Source organism: Corvus hawaiiensis, chromosome 3 (assembly GCF_020740725.1).
Source record: "Corvus hawaiiensis isolate bCorHaw1 chromosome 3, bCorHaw1.pri.cur, whole genome shotgun sequence".
Taxonomy (NCBI): Eukaryota; Metazoa; Chordata; class Aves; order Passeriformes; family Corvidae; genus Corvus; species Corvus hawaiiensis.
Window position 1 is genome coordinate 119,911,618 of NC_063215.1, and position 19,291 is coordinate 119,930,908.

The 19,291-nt window shown below is 45.4% G+C and overlaps 1 protein-coding gene across 3 annotated transcripts in view; it reads left to right on the top strand.

The window, feature by feature from the left end:
• Positions 1–638: 638 nt before the first annotated feature.
• Positions 639–19,291, top strand: part of RTN4 (reticulon 4) — a 40,442-nt gene continuing 21,789 nt past the window's right edge. Inside the window, exons 1-3 of one of the 3 annotated variants that reach the window (XM_048297032.1) lie at positions 639–1,191; positions 14,569–14,625; positions 15,430–17,871. In XM_048297032.1, coding sequence (XP_048152989.1) covers positions 738–1,191; positions 14,569–14,625; positions 15,430–17,871 — 2,953 coding nt within the window. In that variant the 5' untranslated portion in view covers positions 639–737. The remainder of the gene's footprint in view (positions 1,192–14,568; positions 14,626–15,429; positions 17,872–19,291) is intronic. The other 2 variants (XM_048297034.1, XM_048297035.1) reach the window with 2 other exon arrangements.

Consider the following 19,291-nt stretch of genomic DNA (forward strand, 5'->3'; position numbering starts at 1 on the left):
CCATCGGAGGAAGGCGCTGCCTGACTCCGCTTTCCGCCCCAGGGGGATGTGCCTGCGGTGATCGGCGCGATGCCCAAGGAACAGGAGCGGGACGACGCCTCACCCTTCCCCGGCCCCGCAGTGCGGCGGCGCCCGGGATGCCTCGGGATCCTTCGGTCACATCCAGGGTGAGAGAAGCCGGGCCAGGGGGGATCGGTGCCCTGCACCATCCGTACCCAGGAGCCCAGCCATCCCCTTCCCTTTCTGGAAAGCGCTGAGGGTTTCTGGCCGCTGTTTAAAGCAAACAAACAAAAAAAAAGAAAAAAAAAGAGAAAACCGTACTACTCCTGGCAGAGGAAAGCGGTGAATCATGACACGCACTCTCAGGCTGTCTGTCACGGGGGGATGGAGGGTCCCCGGGCCGTGCTCCCTTTCCTTTCCCGCCCCACCCGCGTTCTCCGCGCTGAACTTTACCCGACTTCTCAGCCCCTCTCTGCCAGCCCTCGGGCCCGCCCCCTTGATGCATATTCATGAGGGACCGCGCCCGGGACCGCCCCTCATTGGCTGCTCCTTGCCCGCTCCCGCTCCCATTGGCCGGCGCCGCCGCCGCTCCGGGCGTTGGGCGGGGCGGCCGCACCCGCGCCTCCCGGGCGGTGACTCACTGGGCGTGGAGTGCGGGTCCCGCAGCGGCGGCGGCAGCGCAGCCCGCGCCTCCCCCCGCACCCGCACCGCTCATTGTTCCGCCCGCTCCAGGCACCATGGACGAGCTGGACCAGTCGCCCCTGGTCTCCTCCTCCTCCGGGCCAGCCCGGCCGCAGCAGCCACAGTTTAACTACCAGTTCGTGCTCGACGACGAGAAGGAGGAGGAGGAGGAGGAGGAAGAAGAGGAAGACGAGGACGAAGACTTCGACGAGCAGCTGGAGGTGATGGAGAGGAAGCCCGCCGCGGCTCCCGCCGCAGCCCCCCAGGAGCGGCCGCCGCAGCTGCTGGACCTCGGCGCCCCCGCCGAGCCGCCCCGCCCCGCCGCTCCGGAGCCGCCGCAGCCCGACTGGAGCCCCCGGGGAGCCGTGTCCTCTTCCTCCTCCTCCGCCACCACGCCGTCCCCCGCGCAGGAGCAGCCCCCGGCCCCCGCCCGGCCCGCGCAGCCCCAGCCGCCCAAGGCTGAGCCTGCCGTCGCCCCCCGGAGAAGAGGGTCCTCCTCTGGCTCAGCTGGTGAGTGCTCCCGCCCCAGGCCCGGGGAGGGCGGCGGCCGGCCGCCGGAGCCTTCGCCCGAGCCGCTCCGGTTCTCGAGCCCTGCTGCCCCGCCGGGAGGTTCCCTTTGTCTGCCGGCCCTCGACCGCCTCCTGCGGCATCCCTCCCTCCCCTCAGCCGCTCTCGGGCGCGGCCCCGCTGCCCGCGGCCCCGCTGCAGCTCATGCGGGAGAAAGGGCTCCCCCTCTCCTTTATTTTTTTTTCCTGAATTTTTTTAATTGTAATTTCTTCTTTTTCCCTCCTCTTCCCGTCTGGGTTATGCTAATGGCGGGAGGGGGAAGCGCCGCCCCGGCCGCCGCCTCGCACATGGGCCGCCCGGGGGCGAGGCCGCCGCCGCCGCCTGGCAACGGCCGCGTCGCGGGGGGAGCGGGGGGCAAGCCCGGGCTACCGGCCGAGCCCCGAAGGACCGGCCGTGTGCGGGGTACCGGCTGAACCTCGCGGGGACGGCCCTGCCCGGGGCACCGGCCGAGCCCCGAGGGAGCGGCCGCGGGGTCCGCGCGGCTCCGGCCGGTTCTCCCCCGACGCAGAGCCCGCCCTTCGCCGCATTGTCCCGGGCACGGTTCCCCCCGGGGCGGCCCGGCACTGCGGGTTTGGGCGTGGGAGCGCGGGGGAGGAGGGCAACATAAGATACTTGTAATCTTACTCATGTTTAACACGGCGCCTGGAGGGAGGGGCGAGGCGAGGGACTGCGGAGCCGCCAGCCGTCCACCTGGCCGGCACAGCCCTGCGGCCCGCGGCCTGCGTGGGGACGCCGCGCCCCGACCGCGGACTGCGGCGCTGAGCCCTGGAGAGAGAACCGCTGACCTAGGGAGGAATGTGTGGTAGCACAAAGGGCGACCAGGCTGCTCGCTGTTCTAGGTGTGGCAGTCCTGGAGAAGAATGTCAACCTCGCGTCCTGGATGGCCGCCGCTTAGCCACGGCTGTCACCTGGGGCTTCTCCAAGGCGTCGCCCCGTGATGTGGGGGTTCGCTGGAGTCCAGGCTGTGGAGCGGAGGGCGTGTCACCCCCCAACAATTGCTTGTGCTGCCTGAGTGCCAGAGCCCTTCTCAGGTCTAATCCGGGAGCTGACCCGCATGACTAATGCGTTGCATGCAGATTGCGAGTGTGCTTTGGCTCCACTTCTCCTTAATTCAAAGTGCAAGAGCTGACTTGAGGCCACTAAAACAGTGAAAAGGAACAAATTCAAGTGCCTTGAGATCATCATGGTGTGTGCTTATCTTCATTGCTCTTGTCGTGTTTGTCGTGTTGGTATGTTATAAAGATGCAGGATTTCAATAATAACTAAACAGGATGAGGGGGCATGATACTCAAGATCTAATAAAAAAAAGCATCTGGAACAATGATTTTTTAAAGAAGCCTGTTAAAACATGAATTTAGTTTTGTCAGGGGAAGTTTCACAATGCATTTTATTTACATGTGTGACAGGACTTGTGCTGTTGTCTTTCATGAAGCCTACTTTGTTTTGTTCCTCTGGAAGCTCTCTATGTTGCAATATGCCAAGGAGATGAATTTTTTTTTTGTTTCCACCATTTGGAGGGCAGATGATGACAAAAGCTTGCAACAGACTGAAGAGGAGGGATTCTATATGATGGATGAACAGAATTTTTCCTAGGCATGTTCTCTGACTGGAGCTCTGGATGGTTTAAACAGAACTGAATGGAAGAAATAGGATCTACCAAATCATGTTGCTTTGAAAAGGAGGGATGAAAGCATGTTTTCTGGAAATGATTTGGGTTTTTTTCTCTCTGACCCCTGAAGGATAAGGCAAAAAGAGCACAGTAATTCCTGAAATAGTTCTCTGTTAAGAGACCTATCTGTGAGAATTGCGTAGTATAGCTGAGAAGTGGCATCAAAGAGTTATTTTAGTTTGTCAGTGATGATTAATTTAGGGCTCTGAAGTAAGGACTGGTATCTGGGGGAGGCCTGGTTTCCAAAGACAAGGTGGTGTAACACAATGCTCATCTAATGATGAGTTGAAATATTAGAAGCTCTGTACTTGAAACTCCTAGATGAGAGCAAATTAATGTTGATAAAAGCATTGCCAGGTTATCTAATGAGTACTTTGGCCTTCTCAGATGCAGGAGCATCATGTTAAATATCCATTTAAACATCAAATATTTGTTAGTTTTGCATTTAGCAGTGGGTGTTAAAACTGTCTGGGTCAAGACATTTGGCTTGACTTCAAATGAGTTCACTCTGTCATGCTGGGAGAGTGGCAAAATGAATTTGCTGGCTGCAGCTGGTGGCGGGGTGACCATGGCAGGGACAGCCACGTGGCCCTGTGGTTTGCTCTCTGCAGAGTTGTGGTTTCATTTACTTTGAGCTCTGCTGTTTGAATTTAAGGTATAACTGAAGACTTACAGTTCACAGTCTAGAAATTTTGAAAAAAAATCTCTTTGTATTTGAAATCTAATGCTTTGATTTATGGGGATTTGAGGCAAATAACTTTGAAATTCTGTTTCCAAGTGGAGGAGAGTAAGGCCTGTAGTAAGTACGCAGAGAATAGTAGGGTTTCTTTTATCTGCAACAATTGGCTTCGGTGCTGCCTTTTGTCAGGGGAACAATAGCAAAAATGTATTGCCTGCTTGATGGCCCATTGAAATGTATTTTATGTATATATGGAGGTGGTTTTTTTTAAAAAAAAACCCTTTGTAATTGCTATTAGTTACACACTTAAGAGTATCCAGTATCATTGTGACATAATTATATGTAATGCAAGTCTCTGGCAGGGTAACAGCAGCCTACCTTCTGAAGAGCTAATATAAATATTTGCAGGAGGAGAAAACAAGCAGGAGCTCTGTAGTCAAACTTGGGTTCTCCTGAACAATTTCTGGGGTTGTGGTACTTGCTGTTTTGTGAGTAGCAGAAACTGCAGTTCTGGAGGGATTACTGCTTAAATCTTTTGATTACTTGAATTTACATAGGGTGCAAAAAAAAGTTAGTTTGAGGTAGTTATATATGGTCAAAGTAATACTCCCCTCTTTTCTGGCTAGCTGCCCAAAGTAAGAATAACCAGTGTACTATGATGAATAGGTACCACTTTCCTTCTTTGAGTCCTACATCCTGCAGCAAAAGGAGGATCATATATATCACTTTCCTGGAAGGGACTGTTGTGTTTTGCAGTTAAACTGCACTTACCAGAAGCCTGTATACAAAATCCACCAGACTGGCCCTAGGCCAGCATGCAGAGAGAATAAAGATGTTTCCTTGTGTGTCCATTGCCTTCAGCTGACCTAGGTTAAATACCTATGCAAACGTTGTGAAGGGCCAGTTTATTAATTAGTCTTGCTTTTCCATTTGATTATGTAGGATTTTTTCTTTAAGTCATCCATGTTGAGGAGAGGTTTCAGGAAGGTTTGCCAGACAGTGTCAAGCAGAGGTCAGCAGAGCTGCCCGGAGCTGTCCCTGGCCAGGCTGAGCCCAGCCGCAGGAGGTGCTGAATAAATGCAGATCTATACACGCTTCTGCTCACCCCAGCGAGTGAACCTTTTACCCTGCACATCCTGCATTTGCATTTTATACAAATTCTAAACCAGCATATTTGCTCCTCAGATTCTTTCTGCTTCTGTATCTGCATGGGCTCCTCTAGAGGAGTTGTGTGCATTTTAAGGACAGGATGCAGCAGGACTTGGAAAAAACAGAGCTGTCCTTGAATACTACCACTGGTGACTTTCATTTGCACCCTTCATTTATTAAAATATGTACCCACTGATTTTCAGTGTTTCTCTGAGAGGCAAGACCCTTTCTCTTCCCTCGTACAGTCAGCACAGCCCTAAGGGAGGTGTTCGTAACCTAGGTTATCTAATTTAGAACGTCATTTTCTTTCTGTTGTAAAGAGGAGACTAATGGGCAATTTGACTGGTATAGTAAACCTTCATTTTAATATTTCATGTTCCCATCTTGGTGAGTTCAACCAAGGATCATTTTATTCAGTTTTATTCCTTGTCATGTGCAGTGTCTAGCACTGCGGCCTGCGTCTGTAACTGAGCTGGTGTAAGAGTTTCAGAAGCCAAACAGTTCTGTCTTCTGTTAACCAGGAGTGTGTGCAAGGATAGTCCTGCCACGTTTGATGGTATGTTTGCTTTGTGTGTGTATCCCTTGACTTGCTTTCCAGGATAAAACCACACAGCTTCCACCTACCCTATAATGATGTAGCCCTCAGGGAAGTTTTGAATTGCACTGGGAGTTTTTGCCTTGGAGATGAAATCCTACAAACCACAAGTGAGGAGACAGTGAAGAGCCACTGTTTGTTTGCTCTCTTCCCCGTCCTCCCAGCCTGTACTTAAGGAAGCTTGGAGCATGGCTGTGGAGTGACCACTGTCTTGTCCACCTTGTTGCATCATCACTGGTGGCCACAGAACCTCTTTCTTATCTCACAGATAACCACAAACAGCTGCACTTGTGGAAGTTGAGGGGAGCGTTCAGGCTTCCCAGTCAGAGGTTTTCTCAAAGTTGCTGGGAAAGTGGATGTTGTTTTCATTTTCCTTCCTCTTCCTCCAGTGCCCAGGATTTTGGAAAGCGCTCAGTCTGGGAATCTGGCTACTTAGCAGGAGGCATTTATGCATCAGTCTTCTTAACCCTGGAGCCCAGTGTTCCCATGCTGCTGGAATTTTGGGGGCTCTGGTGCGAGGCTTTGTCTGCCCGTTTCCATGTCCATTCTGCCACACCCAGCTTCTTGATGGCTCTCCTCATATCTGCCTGGCCTTTGTGCGCTGGGAAGGAACAAAGGGTGGTTAACCTTCAACTGGAGCAGAGAAAAGGAATTTATATTTCTTTATTTTCTGTTAATATTTTGACAGAAGTGTCTTTTGTGTGTGTGTGTGCTGGCAGGTTTCTATAGTAACTATGAAACTCAGATAGAAAAATTAGCAAAGCATAGTTCCATCTGAAAATGTCCTTTGGGTTCTAGTTTGGAGGCAAGGAAATAGTTCTTGGTCTTTTATTGGCTAGAAAATGGAAAGCAACTTGGAGCTTACAGGTAAATTATCTTGAGATAGTCAGAAGTGCTTATGCATGAAGTAGGAGGAAAATTGTGTAACTCAAGCTGCTTTAGAAATGAAAGAAAAAAAAAGAGCTATTATTGCCAAGTAAAAATAGCGAACTGTGAGACCTCAGTAGAAAAGTAATGTTTTCGTGCAGGTTTTTTTAAATTTTTTTTGTTTATGATCTAAAATAGAAATTGTTCCTGTGTATGCTTTGGAAACGCTGTATAATGTTATCTCCTTATTCTGCAGTCTCAGTTTTTAGGGCAGCACAGGACAGCCAGCACTGAGATCCTGCACTCCAGACCGATGACACATGCTTGGTGGATGGCTTTTCTAACTGGTTTTTCCATCAATAAGAACTATTACAACAGCAATGAAATAATGGCCTTATTAATATTCACACAGTCTGAGAAAATCAAATTATCTCAGTAGAATGTTTTTTATCTTTCAAATGGAAATAATCAATCTGCTGCCAACTGTAGCTGTCAAAATATGAAGATTTTAAGTTAGGTTAGATTTTATTGTTTTAAATTACTGCTTTTCCCATTATTTTAATGGGTTTGTCTCAATTTGTTGCTTTCTGATGTATAAAGAAAAAGTACTTTTAATTTTATCTTCCTTCTCTGGGTAGAAGTATTAGAAATACCAGTGTGACCCTCCCTGGTTTTGCTGGGAGACTTGCTTTGTGTCTGAGAAAATACTCTCAGCTTCTACTGGCAGCTTTTTAATGAACAGGGCAATCATGTCATCAACTTCATCAGCTAGGGAGAATATGTTAGTTAAGATGTCTTCAAATAAGATGCAAGACTGAGATAAATATAAACTTTCCTGTTGCCAGTCAAAAATGTTCTCAGTCTGTTAAAATCTCCTCCTGCTTATCCAGTCAGCACTGGTTTGTGACAGTTTTCCTTGAACTCTGCTGTCCCCTCTTTCCTGACAGGAGAGAAAATTCCTTAATGCCTGTTGTTCTGCATCCCCTGTGTGTGGCAAGGAAACCAGTGCCAAGGAAAACAGATGAAAGAGCATGTGTGAGGCCTTGCAAAGCAGGTTGTAGCTGCAGAACAGAAAGGAACAAGCAAGAAGAAAAATGTCACCGGTGGCAGAGAGGCTCCTTCTTTCATGGGCTTCAGCCAGGTCTGCCTGGTGGTGCCTTCAGCCTGCTTAGAGGGATGGATTTAGAGTGCTTTAAACCCAAGTTTTCCTTAAAAGATCACACTGTTAGACAAGAAAATGGGTTTTCCCGTCTGTGTATTGTGGCTTAAATGACAAAAAAATCAGATGGTTGGGCAAAACCTTTTTTGACCAAAAATCTGTTGTAGAGCTGTTGATACCTGATCCCCTTGGTTTTCAGGAGGGCATCAAGACTCTGAATCTTCACACTGCTTTTTCCCTTTAATTAAAAGATATTCTACAGATACTAATGGCTACAACGAATCCATGTTCTTGCTCCTTGTTTTTCATATCTTATACATCAGACATCTTATGCACCAATTTGTTTTTATTTTGCAGACTGTAAGCTCTTATGTCAGAGGCTTCTCACACAAGGTAATGTGTTGGGAAGAGATGCCAAAAGAAATCAGTAGCATCTCGTCTCCATTCTTTAAAGATTATTTTAGCTAATAAATACATTCTTCTGCAATGATAAGGTTGCTCATCTAAATACTGCTTAATTTGTTTAATTGTGGGGAAAGCAGGGAAAAATCCATCTGTACAAATCAGTGAAAGGGAATCTTATGATTGGTATAATCTCTAAAATTAAATTGGATAATGTCTGCATAATGATAGGATTTGCATGGCTCTTTAGACCTCCTGCCTTTGAATAAGTTCTGATGTAATTACTGTATTTTTCTGCTTTGTGGCACTGCCAGAACTCAAATTTCTTTTTGTTATTTCAACGTATGGTTAAAGAGTCTGGGTCTTAAGGAAAAGTTACTTCATTTTTAGAGGAATTATGTAGCATTTTTTTGGTTACAAATGTTGCCAAAGCCTGAGTACGTGGCTTCAAAGCTATGTCTAGCTGGACACATGTGTTTGCAGTTGGCTAGATGTTTCTTTCTGCTTCTCTTTAATCGAATGGATTGAAACAGTATAAATTGGTGGCTGTAAATGCTGAATCTGGGAATGTTCATATCTTAGATTGTTCTAAATTAATTTTTGGTTTTGCTGTTAAATACATTCAATTTCTATATTAAATGTAGTTGTGATTATGAAGTGGGTATTTCAGGCCATCAGAGATAGGTTGTGAACAGTTGGGATTAATTGTGGCCACCTGACTTCAATAAAAGGAGGCTTTACCCAGCACCTGATGCTAATTTGGGTAATAAAGCAGAATTTCTGTGATTGGGCAGTTGGGAGCCTTGAGGGGAAGGTACAGCCAAGGTGTGTGGTAGTCGTGCTGTGCCATTTACTCCTCCCTGAGCTTCAGTTGTGCTCAGGAGCAGAACAGTTTTCTCTTTGTTCCTGAGAGGATTTAATTTCCTCGTGGTGAGCTCCTGCGGATTGCTGGCCTGGGATAGGTACGTGCATCCTGTTTCTGGGAATTCTCTGTGTACGTGGTGGGAGAGTAGTGAAAAATTTCTTTGGAGCTGAGCTGTGAGACTTTTTTCTTTGTTTAGTTTTAGTAACAAAAGATGGCAGATAAAATCCTGTCCCTGCTCTGAGGGGATGGGGTGACACTAAGTAGATGAGAGACTTTTAGCAGAAAAACCACTCTCTGAAATACTTTGGATCCTGGTCTGGTGTTACTGATCAAAATGGTTGCAAGAGATGAGAGTGGCAGTTGTGTCTGAAGTATTTCATGGCCTTTTAAAAACACCCTCGTGGTGGGTTCTTACTTTGGCAGCTTGGGAATTGGAACAGGGAGCAGCATTGATAGAGCCAGGATTAATGTCTCTTCCTTGTGTCCCTCTGTTCGTGCTTAGGTTGGCACTTGGGTATTGCAGGGGAGTGGAACTGCCTTCTTTTCACTCAAGAGCTGATCAAAAGAAGAAGAAATGGCACATAGCTCACCTCTGTCCCGGTCCTTTACAGCCCCTGTGTTGCTGGGCAGCTTGTCTCAAGTGGAGTTTTTTTAAAAGAGGAGATGCTGCAAAATTGGACCATATAAAAATGATATTGAAGAAAGCTTGCCTAAACCATTTTGGTTATAGATTTGTGCTTAGACAACAAGAAAATGTTACTTGCTGGAGACCTGCTTGCAGAAGCAGACTATTTGAAATGCTTGTTTTGGACTTGATTTCTGTATGCATTTCAAGTAGTGCAGGACAACTCTCCTTGCAGGTGATGCATGATTCCACTTTGCAGTAATTGCCATGAAAGCCTGAAATGACCTACGGCTAGGGGTTGTTAATGATCAAAGGTCTTGGCTCCTTTTGTGATCCCAGCTGTGATGCCCTCAGGATGTCCAAAATGGAGCTCCTTTTCCCCCTTAAATCTTCAACAATCCCTATCTTTTGTAGCAGTTTGCATGCTTTTCTCCCAAGATTTCCAAATAGTTTCCTAAACTGGAAACTCCTCTGTAAAAACTTACACGTATAACTAAAAAGAGCCAAATGAGAAAAACGAATTTTGCTGTGGCTCTGCAGCCTGATCTAATGATGTGAGAAGGTGCTATTAATAGTTAATGTTCTTAATCTCGAATGGTTTAAATATTTGGCGAAATCCCGTATTTAGAACAATCACATCATAACAGGAGATGATTTAAATGGAGTTTGTGTAGGTAGCTGCTTTTCTCAGGAATTCTTGTGAAGTTGTGTGCCCTTGTTTTGTACTGCAGTAGGAAAGTAGGCATCCAAGAACTTGAAATAATTAACTTTTAAATGGCCACATGTGTTGCGAAACAGCTTGAGATAGAAATGCTGCTGGGGCAGCCTCCACTGTGGGCACATGAACAACTTGATGCATTGAAGGAACAATTCCTCTTTCATATCTGTCCTAGAGGGGTTGCTGCAAATGGAACTTTTACAGGATGTGTGAGTCATGTCACAGATGCCATTCCTTGGAGTATTAATTTTACCCTGTTTTCCTTTATTGTTAAATATTTATGTTAACAGGAGAGGCTTCTCACAATGTCCCCCTGTGGGAGGTCTGTAAGGTAAATGCAGTCCCTGGCCTGTTAGTTTGGTATCTTGCTCATTTCCTAAGCTTGCAAAGGTGGATTCTTAAAGACTCCATTTTTGCTAATTTTGTTTTAAGAATAGCACACATTTTGCAGCAAACTAATCCAGGAAGTGGTTTGTGAGTTCAGAAGGCTGAAACTCCCATCTAGCAGCCTAATGCAGTCTCCTGCCAAAGCTAAACTGGGCATCAGGTGAAGTTTGCTCTGTATTTTTGCAGGTTTTTTTCTGTTTTAATGTTGAGCTCGTGCACAAAAATAAGAAGAGCAGCAGAACAATAAAGCCACTTTACCGCAGTCCTGTTGCTGCTGATTGGAAGGAGGCACATGGGAGCAGATGGAAGGGTCCTTCACTTACACAAATCCAGCGATGAGGAATAGGAATTGTTCTGGCTCAGTTCTTAGTTTCTCTGAATAGCCTGATGTCTTCTGCTTTCCTTTGTCAAGTCTGTTTTGTGGGAAGAAAAAAGGCTTTTTTCTCATAAATTGCTTTTCTTGGAATTGTCAGTTTACCACTTTTTCATTTTAAATATTTTTCTCTTTTTCTCTGGAAGTCTTTGCAGATAACTTTCATTTCATTAGTTGTATAAGAAATCTCTCTCCATTTATTTCTCTCCTTTTTATCTGAAATGTTGATATTTAAATGTTAAGTTTTATGCTGGTAATGTCAGCATCTTGTGGCATCAGCAGTTAGTGGGAAATCAGCAAAAATTGAAATGAGGGTTTAAAATTACACATCTTTGTCACACTGGTGTCAGGGTTCTTTATTTTTAAACAAAACTAAAATCTGATTCTTGTTATGTTTTAGCTGAAATCATAATGCAGTTTTAAAGTATGAGACTTCACGCTAATGAAAGAAGCTATGGGGCTATTTGTGGGTGATTTGTCTTTTGGTTTTGGAGGGTTTTTTAGGGACTATTTAATTTGCGAAAATCCAAGGTAAAATTTGCCAAATGTTTAAAAACAGGAATGCAGTCAGACAGGCTGAGTCTCTAAAGTTCTCTCTAAAAGCCATCAGCTGGAGTGCCTCAGTAACTCATATAAAGTGGCACCACTCATAAATAAGAGGTCAACCTTTATCTTGGCTGCAATGCTGAAAGTACTTTACTAACTTACATCATTACGGATTTTTGGCAGAAAAAAAATTGGAGTAAAAACTCTTTTCATGGAGATTGTGTTCATTTTGAGGTCTCATTCTTCTGTGTTTCATGAAACAAAATCTGCCTGCTGATGGAAGTGTTTATTGAGCAGTTCTTACTGAAGGAGTTTTTAGTTATGATTTGTAAAAAGTGAAGATCACTGAGATTTTTTCTGTACTTATTTGGGTGGAGCTTTGCTGTAGTGAAACTCACTTTGTAGGTCAGTTAAGGTGTTTTGAATATCTACTTTTGCTTGACAATAATCTTGCTTAGAGCTCGATGTATTCTGAAGTTTTTTTACTTGGTTCTGTTGTACTGCTTGGTTGTGTTTGTTTTTGTCACCTAATTTCTGCCACTGAGATGCAAATAGGAGAAGCCACCCCTGGTGATGGATCCTAGAAGTGTCCTACTTACCCACAGAGCTGTGTTTCTGAGAGGTTTCTACCTCCACATGGGACATGGGGATTCTTCAGCAGTGTCACTGCTGGAAGAAATCCCTTTCACCATGTCACTTCAATTCCCCTCTGCAGAGAGTGGTGGTTCAGTCAGCACCGATGCTGATGGGGGAGTTGTCCTACTCCATTTTCCCTGCTTGCCTGGAGGTGTTACACAGGACCCACAAGGGCAGGAAAAAGCCCTTGTATCTTTTTCCTTTCAGCAGGAAAAATGCCATTTTGATGTGGGTGGAGGGAAAGTGGGTGGTTCTCCTTGGCTGGTTAGGAAACACTGCTTTTATGTAATCTCTTTTCACACTCCAGCTATGTGTGGAAAATAAAGTTTGGGTGTGGACATAATATCCATCCATTAAGACAACCTGGGAATTCAGTGGCTGGCATAGCTATTTCATGGTTCTGTGCTGAGTAAATGGAAGCCAGACCTCGGAAGGAGTTTTTGCCTTGTGCTGTCTTAAGGAACCACTGAAAAATGAGAGCCCATGCTCTTAAACCCAGTGCCCTTCCCTAGAAACTGAAATCTCTTTCTCTGGGGTTGGAAAGCATTCAAAAGATTTTAAATGTGGAATTTTTGGTAGAGATTGCAGTTGGCCTTTAGACAGGAAGGGAGCTGCACCTTTCAGGGATGACTTGTGTGTTTTCCCTTCACCTCCTTACACCCCTTGCTGTATTTCTTTGCCCTTCCTCCTGTGTTTCCAGCATCTCCTCTCCACTGTCCTGGTGTTGGTTTCCCTGGGAGGCCCTATTCTTTAGGGTTGTCAGGGTCTCTGTTCACAATGTGGTCCCATCAGGTCCATCCTGCTTTCTCTCCTGCCCGAAAGCGCAGACCCCTTCTAGGAAATCTGGGTTGTGCTGCTCTGAGATGATCTGGAGGAGGGCAGGTGTGTGGTTTCAGGAAAGGTGTGGGCTGAGGAGAAGTCTCTGCTTGTGGAAAGGATCTTGGTGAGCCAGGGGATGTGGAATCAAGCAGCTGCTGGAATAAAGGGCCTGTAGTGGTACATGGTGTTGCAGTTCTGTGACTCTGTGTCACATACCCATCAGCTGTCCTCCAGCGTGGCTTTTGTCCTTAAAAGCTTTGCCACCATTGAACTGTGACACTGCTTTAATGTGCTCTAAATTTGGAATTGAGGTTTCTCTCTATATGGTCCTTAATTGAAAAATGTAATTTTTAGAAAACTGAGCAGAAATCCCTTTGGCCCAGCAGGAGTTGAGGAACCTTCTGAATACCAAGTCCTACACTCGGCTTTATTTCTTACTCTGTTTTCTGTCATATTCAAGTGGTACTTATAATCCACAAAATACAGCAAGAGAGAAATGTTCTGTGAAACAAACCCAACTGACTGTGTATTGTGACGGGAAAGGCAGGTTGTGAGGAGACTTGATTTTTGGAAAACTGCTGGTGGGATTAACTTGAATAAGCCAGACAGGTCATGAGTGTCTGCAAGTGGCATTGCTTCTGCACAAGTCATGGTTTAGTGCCAAAACACAGCTTAGCTTAATACCTTGCCTGACTGGGTTATTATGTATGTGCTGCTTCATCTACCATATTTCTCACTCTTGCCTTTCATCTTTTCAAATCAATTGTTTCTATTATTTCTTGCTTTTAATAATAGTTTAAAAAACCCCAAAAAAACAAACAAGCCAAAAATACCCCCACCTCCTTTCCACTACTTGGTTTTGTCCAGGCAGATAGCAAAATTAAAAGACTGTTGGTGTCTGTACTGAGAATAAAAATCTGATTTAAGTGCTTTAGTATAATTTAGTGTCTGCTAATACAAGTGTCTGCTAATTGATGTAAATTGCAAATATCCTTTAACAGCCTCAATTTGAAAACTTTATGCACTTTTAGGTAAATTTATTTCATTCTGGAATGTTAGTATTCTTAGATCAATGTAAAGCAAACAGGCCATGATGGACCTGGGAAAAACACTGCTGCTGACACAGAAATCCAGAGAAGGACTGCTTTTGCTTTACCTGCTTCCTCGTGATGGCTGCTACTGCTGCTTTGAGTGGAAATTGGAGAGCTGGGTTTGTCTTAGGAGATATTAGGCTTAAAACAAACTCAGCAAAGCCAAATACACTCCTTAGATCGTGCCAAAAAAGGCTTTAAAGCTGTCACCTTCCTCTGGGGTCTTGTCTATGTCACACAGAAAGGAAAAGAGTTGACAAAAAGCAGACAGTATGGCCATGCTTGAGGAGTGCTGCGTTTGTGGGGTGTTTCAGAGCTTGCTTTAGCCATTTGAACTTTCACCGGTGTTTGGCTGAGTTTGTTGGGGCTGCGCTCACACGCACCGAGGGCTGTGAGGAGAGCAGAGTAAGGACCGTGTGCCACTGGCAATGGCAGGTGTAGCTGCTCAGTGGTGTGCAAGGTCAGGGAATGAAAATAAAGAGTAGCTGCTAGGGTGTGTCTCACCCTAAGGTTGGTCACTGGCTTGGAGGGTGGAGATCCCTCAGTAAAGATCCCATTGTGAGTGGAGAAATCTGGATGTTGGCTGCCCCAAATCAGCTGGCTCCGATGATGGTGTTCCGTGGTTCTCTTGGGTGTTGGCTGTGGATCTGTTGGGTTTATTGGGAACTGACTCCTTGTGTGCTTTCTCCCTTCTTCACCTTGGCCCTTCCTTCTGCTGAGGTTATTTGTTTGTTTTTCAGATGAGACCCTTTTTGCTCTTCCTGCTACATCTACGCCTCTGATGCACTCCTCTGCAGGCAAGTTCTTTCTGCTCCCCTTTGTCTGAGTACCTCCTGCCTTTCTGATCTCATTAACCCTTTCCCATTAGTCTGCCTCTACTAAAAGTCAGCATGGGTCCAAGAATAGCCTCTGTCACATTTTTCAGTTTTGACTTTTCAGTTGATCTATTCCAGATTTTAATATGCATTCATTTGTTTATGTGGTAAACTGTTTCATAAACAAGATATAGCCATCTGTGAATTCTTGGACCCTTGATGTAGGAGAGAAGTTGATACTGTTAACAGGTTAACACATCAGAGCATAGTTGCTTTGCTGTTTGAGCAGAAAGATTTAATCTATAGTAACTTTCTGCAGTATTTTAAAGAAGTAAAATTTGCACCCGTAGTATTGAGTTAGTGGTTTTTATTAGGTACACCATCCACAAATTCCCATTTTAAAAAAGGTGCCCAAAAAAGGCTTTGGCACACATTTGTGCAATATGTTTGTGCCCAAGCATCCACACATCCCCTCTCTCTGTCTCCCCTTGCCACCCTCCTGTTCTGGCTTTGTTAATATTGCCCCCTGTACTTGTCTGGCATCTTCAACTTTACTGAGACCTTTGCGCTGCATAAAGTTGCTGCTTCTTGAGCCTCTTGCTCACTTCTCTCCTAGCAGAGAAATAGAATAGCTTTAAGTGATACTGTGTATTAATGGCTTATAGTATCCATGCTAGTACTTGGAAGAGCCTTTTAGTCGCTAAAATCACGTGAACCTGTTGAAAGTTTGCATTGACTTTGAGAGCACTTGCATTCTCTAATTTTCCTTTCTGTCCACGGTCACAGAAGAAGTTATGGACTTGCAGGAGCAGCCAGGTAGCACTAAGTCGCTTGGTCAAGAGGATTTTACTGCAGTCCCGCTTGATCCTGCTCCTTCTCTTCCCTCCTTCTCTCCTCTCTCAGCCGATCCCTTTAAAGAGCACACAGCCTTTGGTACCCTCTCAGATGGATTTCCTGCAAGAGGCACTTACAAAGAGAGCTCCGGGGAGGTTTATAAAGAACCTATGAAAAATTCCAGAAACCCCTTTCTTGCAGAGGGAAATGACAAAGACGTTTCAGAGACGAAATACTCGCAACCCCCATTTGCTAAAGAAGAAGCAGCCATTTTGTCTCCAGCTAAAGAAAATACACAGCTAGAGGGCCCTAAAGAATTACCTAACCTGGAGAAAATGCCTGCAGAGCAGCTGAAAATGTCTCCAGAATCTCCCCAAGATTTGTTTGAGAGGAATGAGGAAGATCTCTTCGATAACAAAGACAAGTACGGAGGAGATGGTGATCATGGTGAAAAAGGGGTGGTGAAAGAAGATCCTCTTAGAAGGGAAGAGTATGCAGACTTCAAACCATTCGAGCCAGTATGGGAAGTCAAAGGTGCTAGTCATGGATTGAGCAGCATGAGAGAGGATGTTGGAAGTAAGATCGATGCCAAGCTGGAGAGCAGTTTGGATGAGAAATATGGTGTGGGTATGCTGAATGTGCAGAAGGATTACGAAAGAGAGAGTGAAGGCAGTGCTGAAGATCCCTCTTTCCCAAGCACCCCAGAAGCTGTAAAAGAACCTTCGCAGACTTACATCACTTGTACTAAATTTGACTCCTCTCCAAGTCCAGGTGGTAACAAAGGCAAATCTCTTTCTCCACTAGAGGAAGGCACTTCAGAAAATAGAACTGACGATGAGAAAAAGATTGCAGAACTGAAAGCTCAGACAGGCCCAGAACAAGGTAATTTTGGTACTGGAGCAGTTGGGCAGGAAGGGCAGGGAGCTGAGTCCCCTAAAGCACAGGGGGTCCCACCAGTGCCGCCCGACAGCGCCACAAGCATGCCCGAGGGTCTCACTCCTGACCTGGTGCAGGAGGCGTACGAGATGCACGATGCAGCCTGCACAAAACTGGCTTATGAAACCAAGATTGATTTAGTGCAAACCTCCGAGGCGGCGCAGGAGACTCTGAAACCCACGGCGCAAATCTGCCCCTCCTTCGAAGGCTCGGAAGCCGCTCCGTCGCCGATATTGCCGGATATTGTTATGGAAGCCCCGCTAAGCACTGGGACTGCTGGGGCAGAAGCATCTGCTGTGCAGCTGGAAGCTTCCCCACTAGAAACGTTTATTCCCACTGCCAAGTATGAGAATGTAAAAGAGGCTGAAAAACCTCCTGTATACCAAGAGGCAGTGAATGTACCGCTGACACAGACCCAGGAAGCAAAGGAGACATTGGCATTTAAACAACCTGATGGGGAGAGTAGCACCACTCCTGAAGATCTGGAGACTCCTTATATATCTATTGCGTGTGACTTAATTAAGGGAACAAAGGTGTCTGGTGAATCTCCTTCTCCATCCTTCGCAGAGTATTCAAAGACACTGGTAACAGAAAGCATTTCTCAGGATGTACCTGAACACAAGGAACTAGATGGAAAAATGTCTCCACAGTTTGGAAAAGCTGGCCTGTTTAATAGCCAGATGATATCTGACTTTGCTGAGGAAGCGAGTGAAGATCCATCTCTCCTCTTAAAAAGTAAATCCACTGAGAGTATTCCAACTGATGAAGAACATGAGGAAGGACTGGTGGATTCAGTAGCTGCCACGGGCAAGCCTTATCTGGAGTCATTCCAACCCGAGCTGGACTCTTCCAAAATTGTTGCTGCTCCACCATCTGAGCCAATACCTGCAAAAACAGCCAAGGCAGAGAAGATTCCTCTTCAAATGGAAGAGCTGGATGCTTTGGCTTATTCAGCTGATGAATCTGTTGCTATGGAACCAAAAACAGGAGATGACAAAGCTCTCTCACCCATGGAGTCTTCCCCAGGCTCAGTGGAAGAAGACTTCGTGATGTTAGGTCATCCTAAAACTGCTCCTGAATTTGTGACAGAGGTCACTGACAGAGAAATAATGCACAAAGATGAAGGTGAAGACATCAGTAAGGTGATCCAGGGTGAGAAGAGGCAGTTGCCTTGCCCAGAGCTGCCCTGTGATCTGTCTGTGAAGAATGTAGAAGTAAAAGCTGAGGAAGATACCAATGCCTTGAAAAAGTCGTTGGAGGCTGTGGACAAAGAAGTGCCTGAAGTATCCACCACGTGCTTACCAGCCACAGATACCTCACCTCTATCTGCTGAAAAAGAGATAGTCAGTGTAGTAAAACCAGGAGCTTTTGAGAAGGAAGCTGAGAAAGAAGCTGCTTCTGTTAAAGAAAAGAAAAAACCTACTGCTGTATTTTCAACAAAGCTGAATAAGTCTTCAGGTAATCTGTGTATGCTGTCTTGCAGTTTGCTAATCTGCATAATTCTTTAGCTAAACTTAAGCATGTCACAACTTAGTCTTTTTAAATCACTTTCTGTAAACTTCTCTGTAGGCCGAGGGTAAAAGAAAATGTCAGTGCCTGCACTTGGACCTTTTTCATATTCTGATTGCTTTAGTGCCTTTTTTCTGTTTATCAGGGATGGACTCAGCATCTCCAGGTTTCTCCTCCAGCTCTGCTGCTTGTGGTCTGTCGACGCAGAAATGAGTGTCTGCTCACTGCAGGCCCTCCCATGGTTGTCCACAGGCTGGGCATTGGGTGGCCTCCCAAACTCTGGATGTGGGATACTGTTTGCTGTGTGCACATGATTTGAAGAGGCATTTCTTCCTTCTCATTAGCATTTCAGACATCAGATTGTAAAACTCAGGAAAATACTCCTGCTGCTCCTATATGTGCCTGCAATCTGTACAAGAGCCTGTGCATCTCCGGCGTGCATTAGATCAAGGCCAGTGGTTTAAAACAAGTGGTGAACATGAGGGAGATTAGTATGCAGGTTTCTAGAAAAGTGGTTGTTAAGAAGTTGAGTGTTCTATGAACACTAAAATTGGTTTATGCGCACAGCACAGGTACTCATTTCTGTTTCTCTTTTCAGATGGGGCTTGCACTTCAGCGTAACCCTAATTTTTCTTAGAGTAATGTGTAGTTACAGTAGAAGGAAGTTGTATTCTTTTCTGTAAAATGATCACCTCATGAAATTCCAGCTTTTTGTAGACTCTAGGAGTACTTTGCTTTTTGATATCGCAGCACTCTGCTGCTATTTAAGCTTTGACCAGAAGCATTCACACCAAAAAAGACAGCTACTGCAGAAAGCACAGTGCTCTAAATAGAAAACCAGGAGTTAGTTTGACTCAGCAGCAGTACTGTATTTATGCAGTAGCTGCAGCCTACGGTTCATAAAATAGAATTATACCCTGAGTTGGAAGAGAATAGCAAGTGTATGTTGAAGTGAACATCAGTGTTGGTGCAATTGAAATAGGTTTGGGAAATAAGGCAGAAGATGTATTTCTTATGTTTACCTTTGCCATTTCTCCTGTCTCACCTCCTGTATATGTACAGGTAAGGCAGAAAGGAGAGAGTTTTGCTTTTCCCTTGGGGCAAAATTTCAGTGATAACCTGCACTGCTAAAACTCCGTGTGTGTCTGTGTGTTCTGTGAAGGCTCCCCAGGCTTCCAGCAGATAGTACTGTCTAGAGAGCAGCTGCTGTGTATCTTGGACTTCATGTCAAGGGGTTAATTGCTTAGAGCTCAGACTACTCAAAAAAAAAAAAAAACAAAGCAAAATGCTGCACTTAATAGAAGAGCTTTTGTTAGTTCTTTTAAAGGGAGACCTTTGCAGAGAGTCTTTAATCATTGCATGGGTGTAG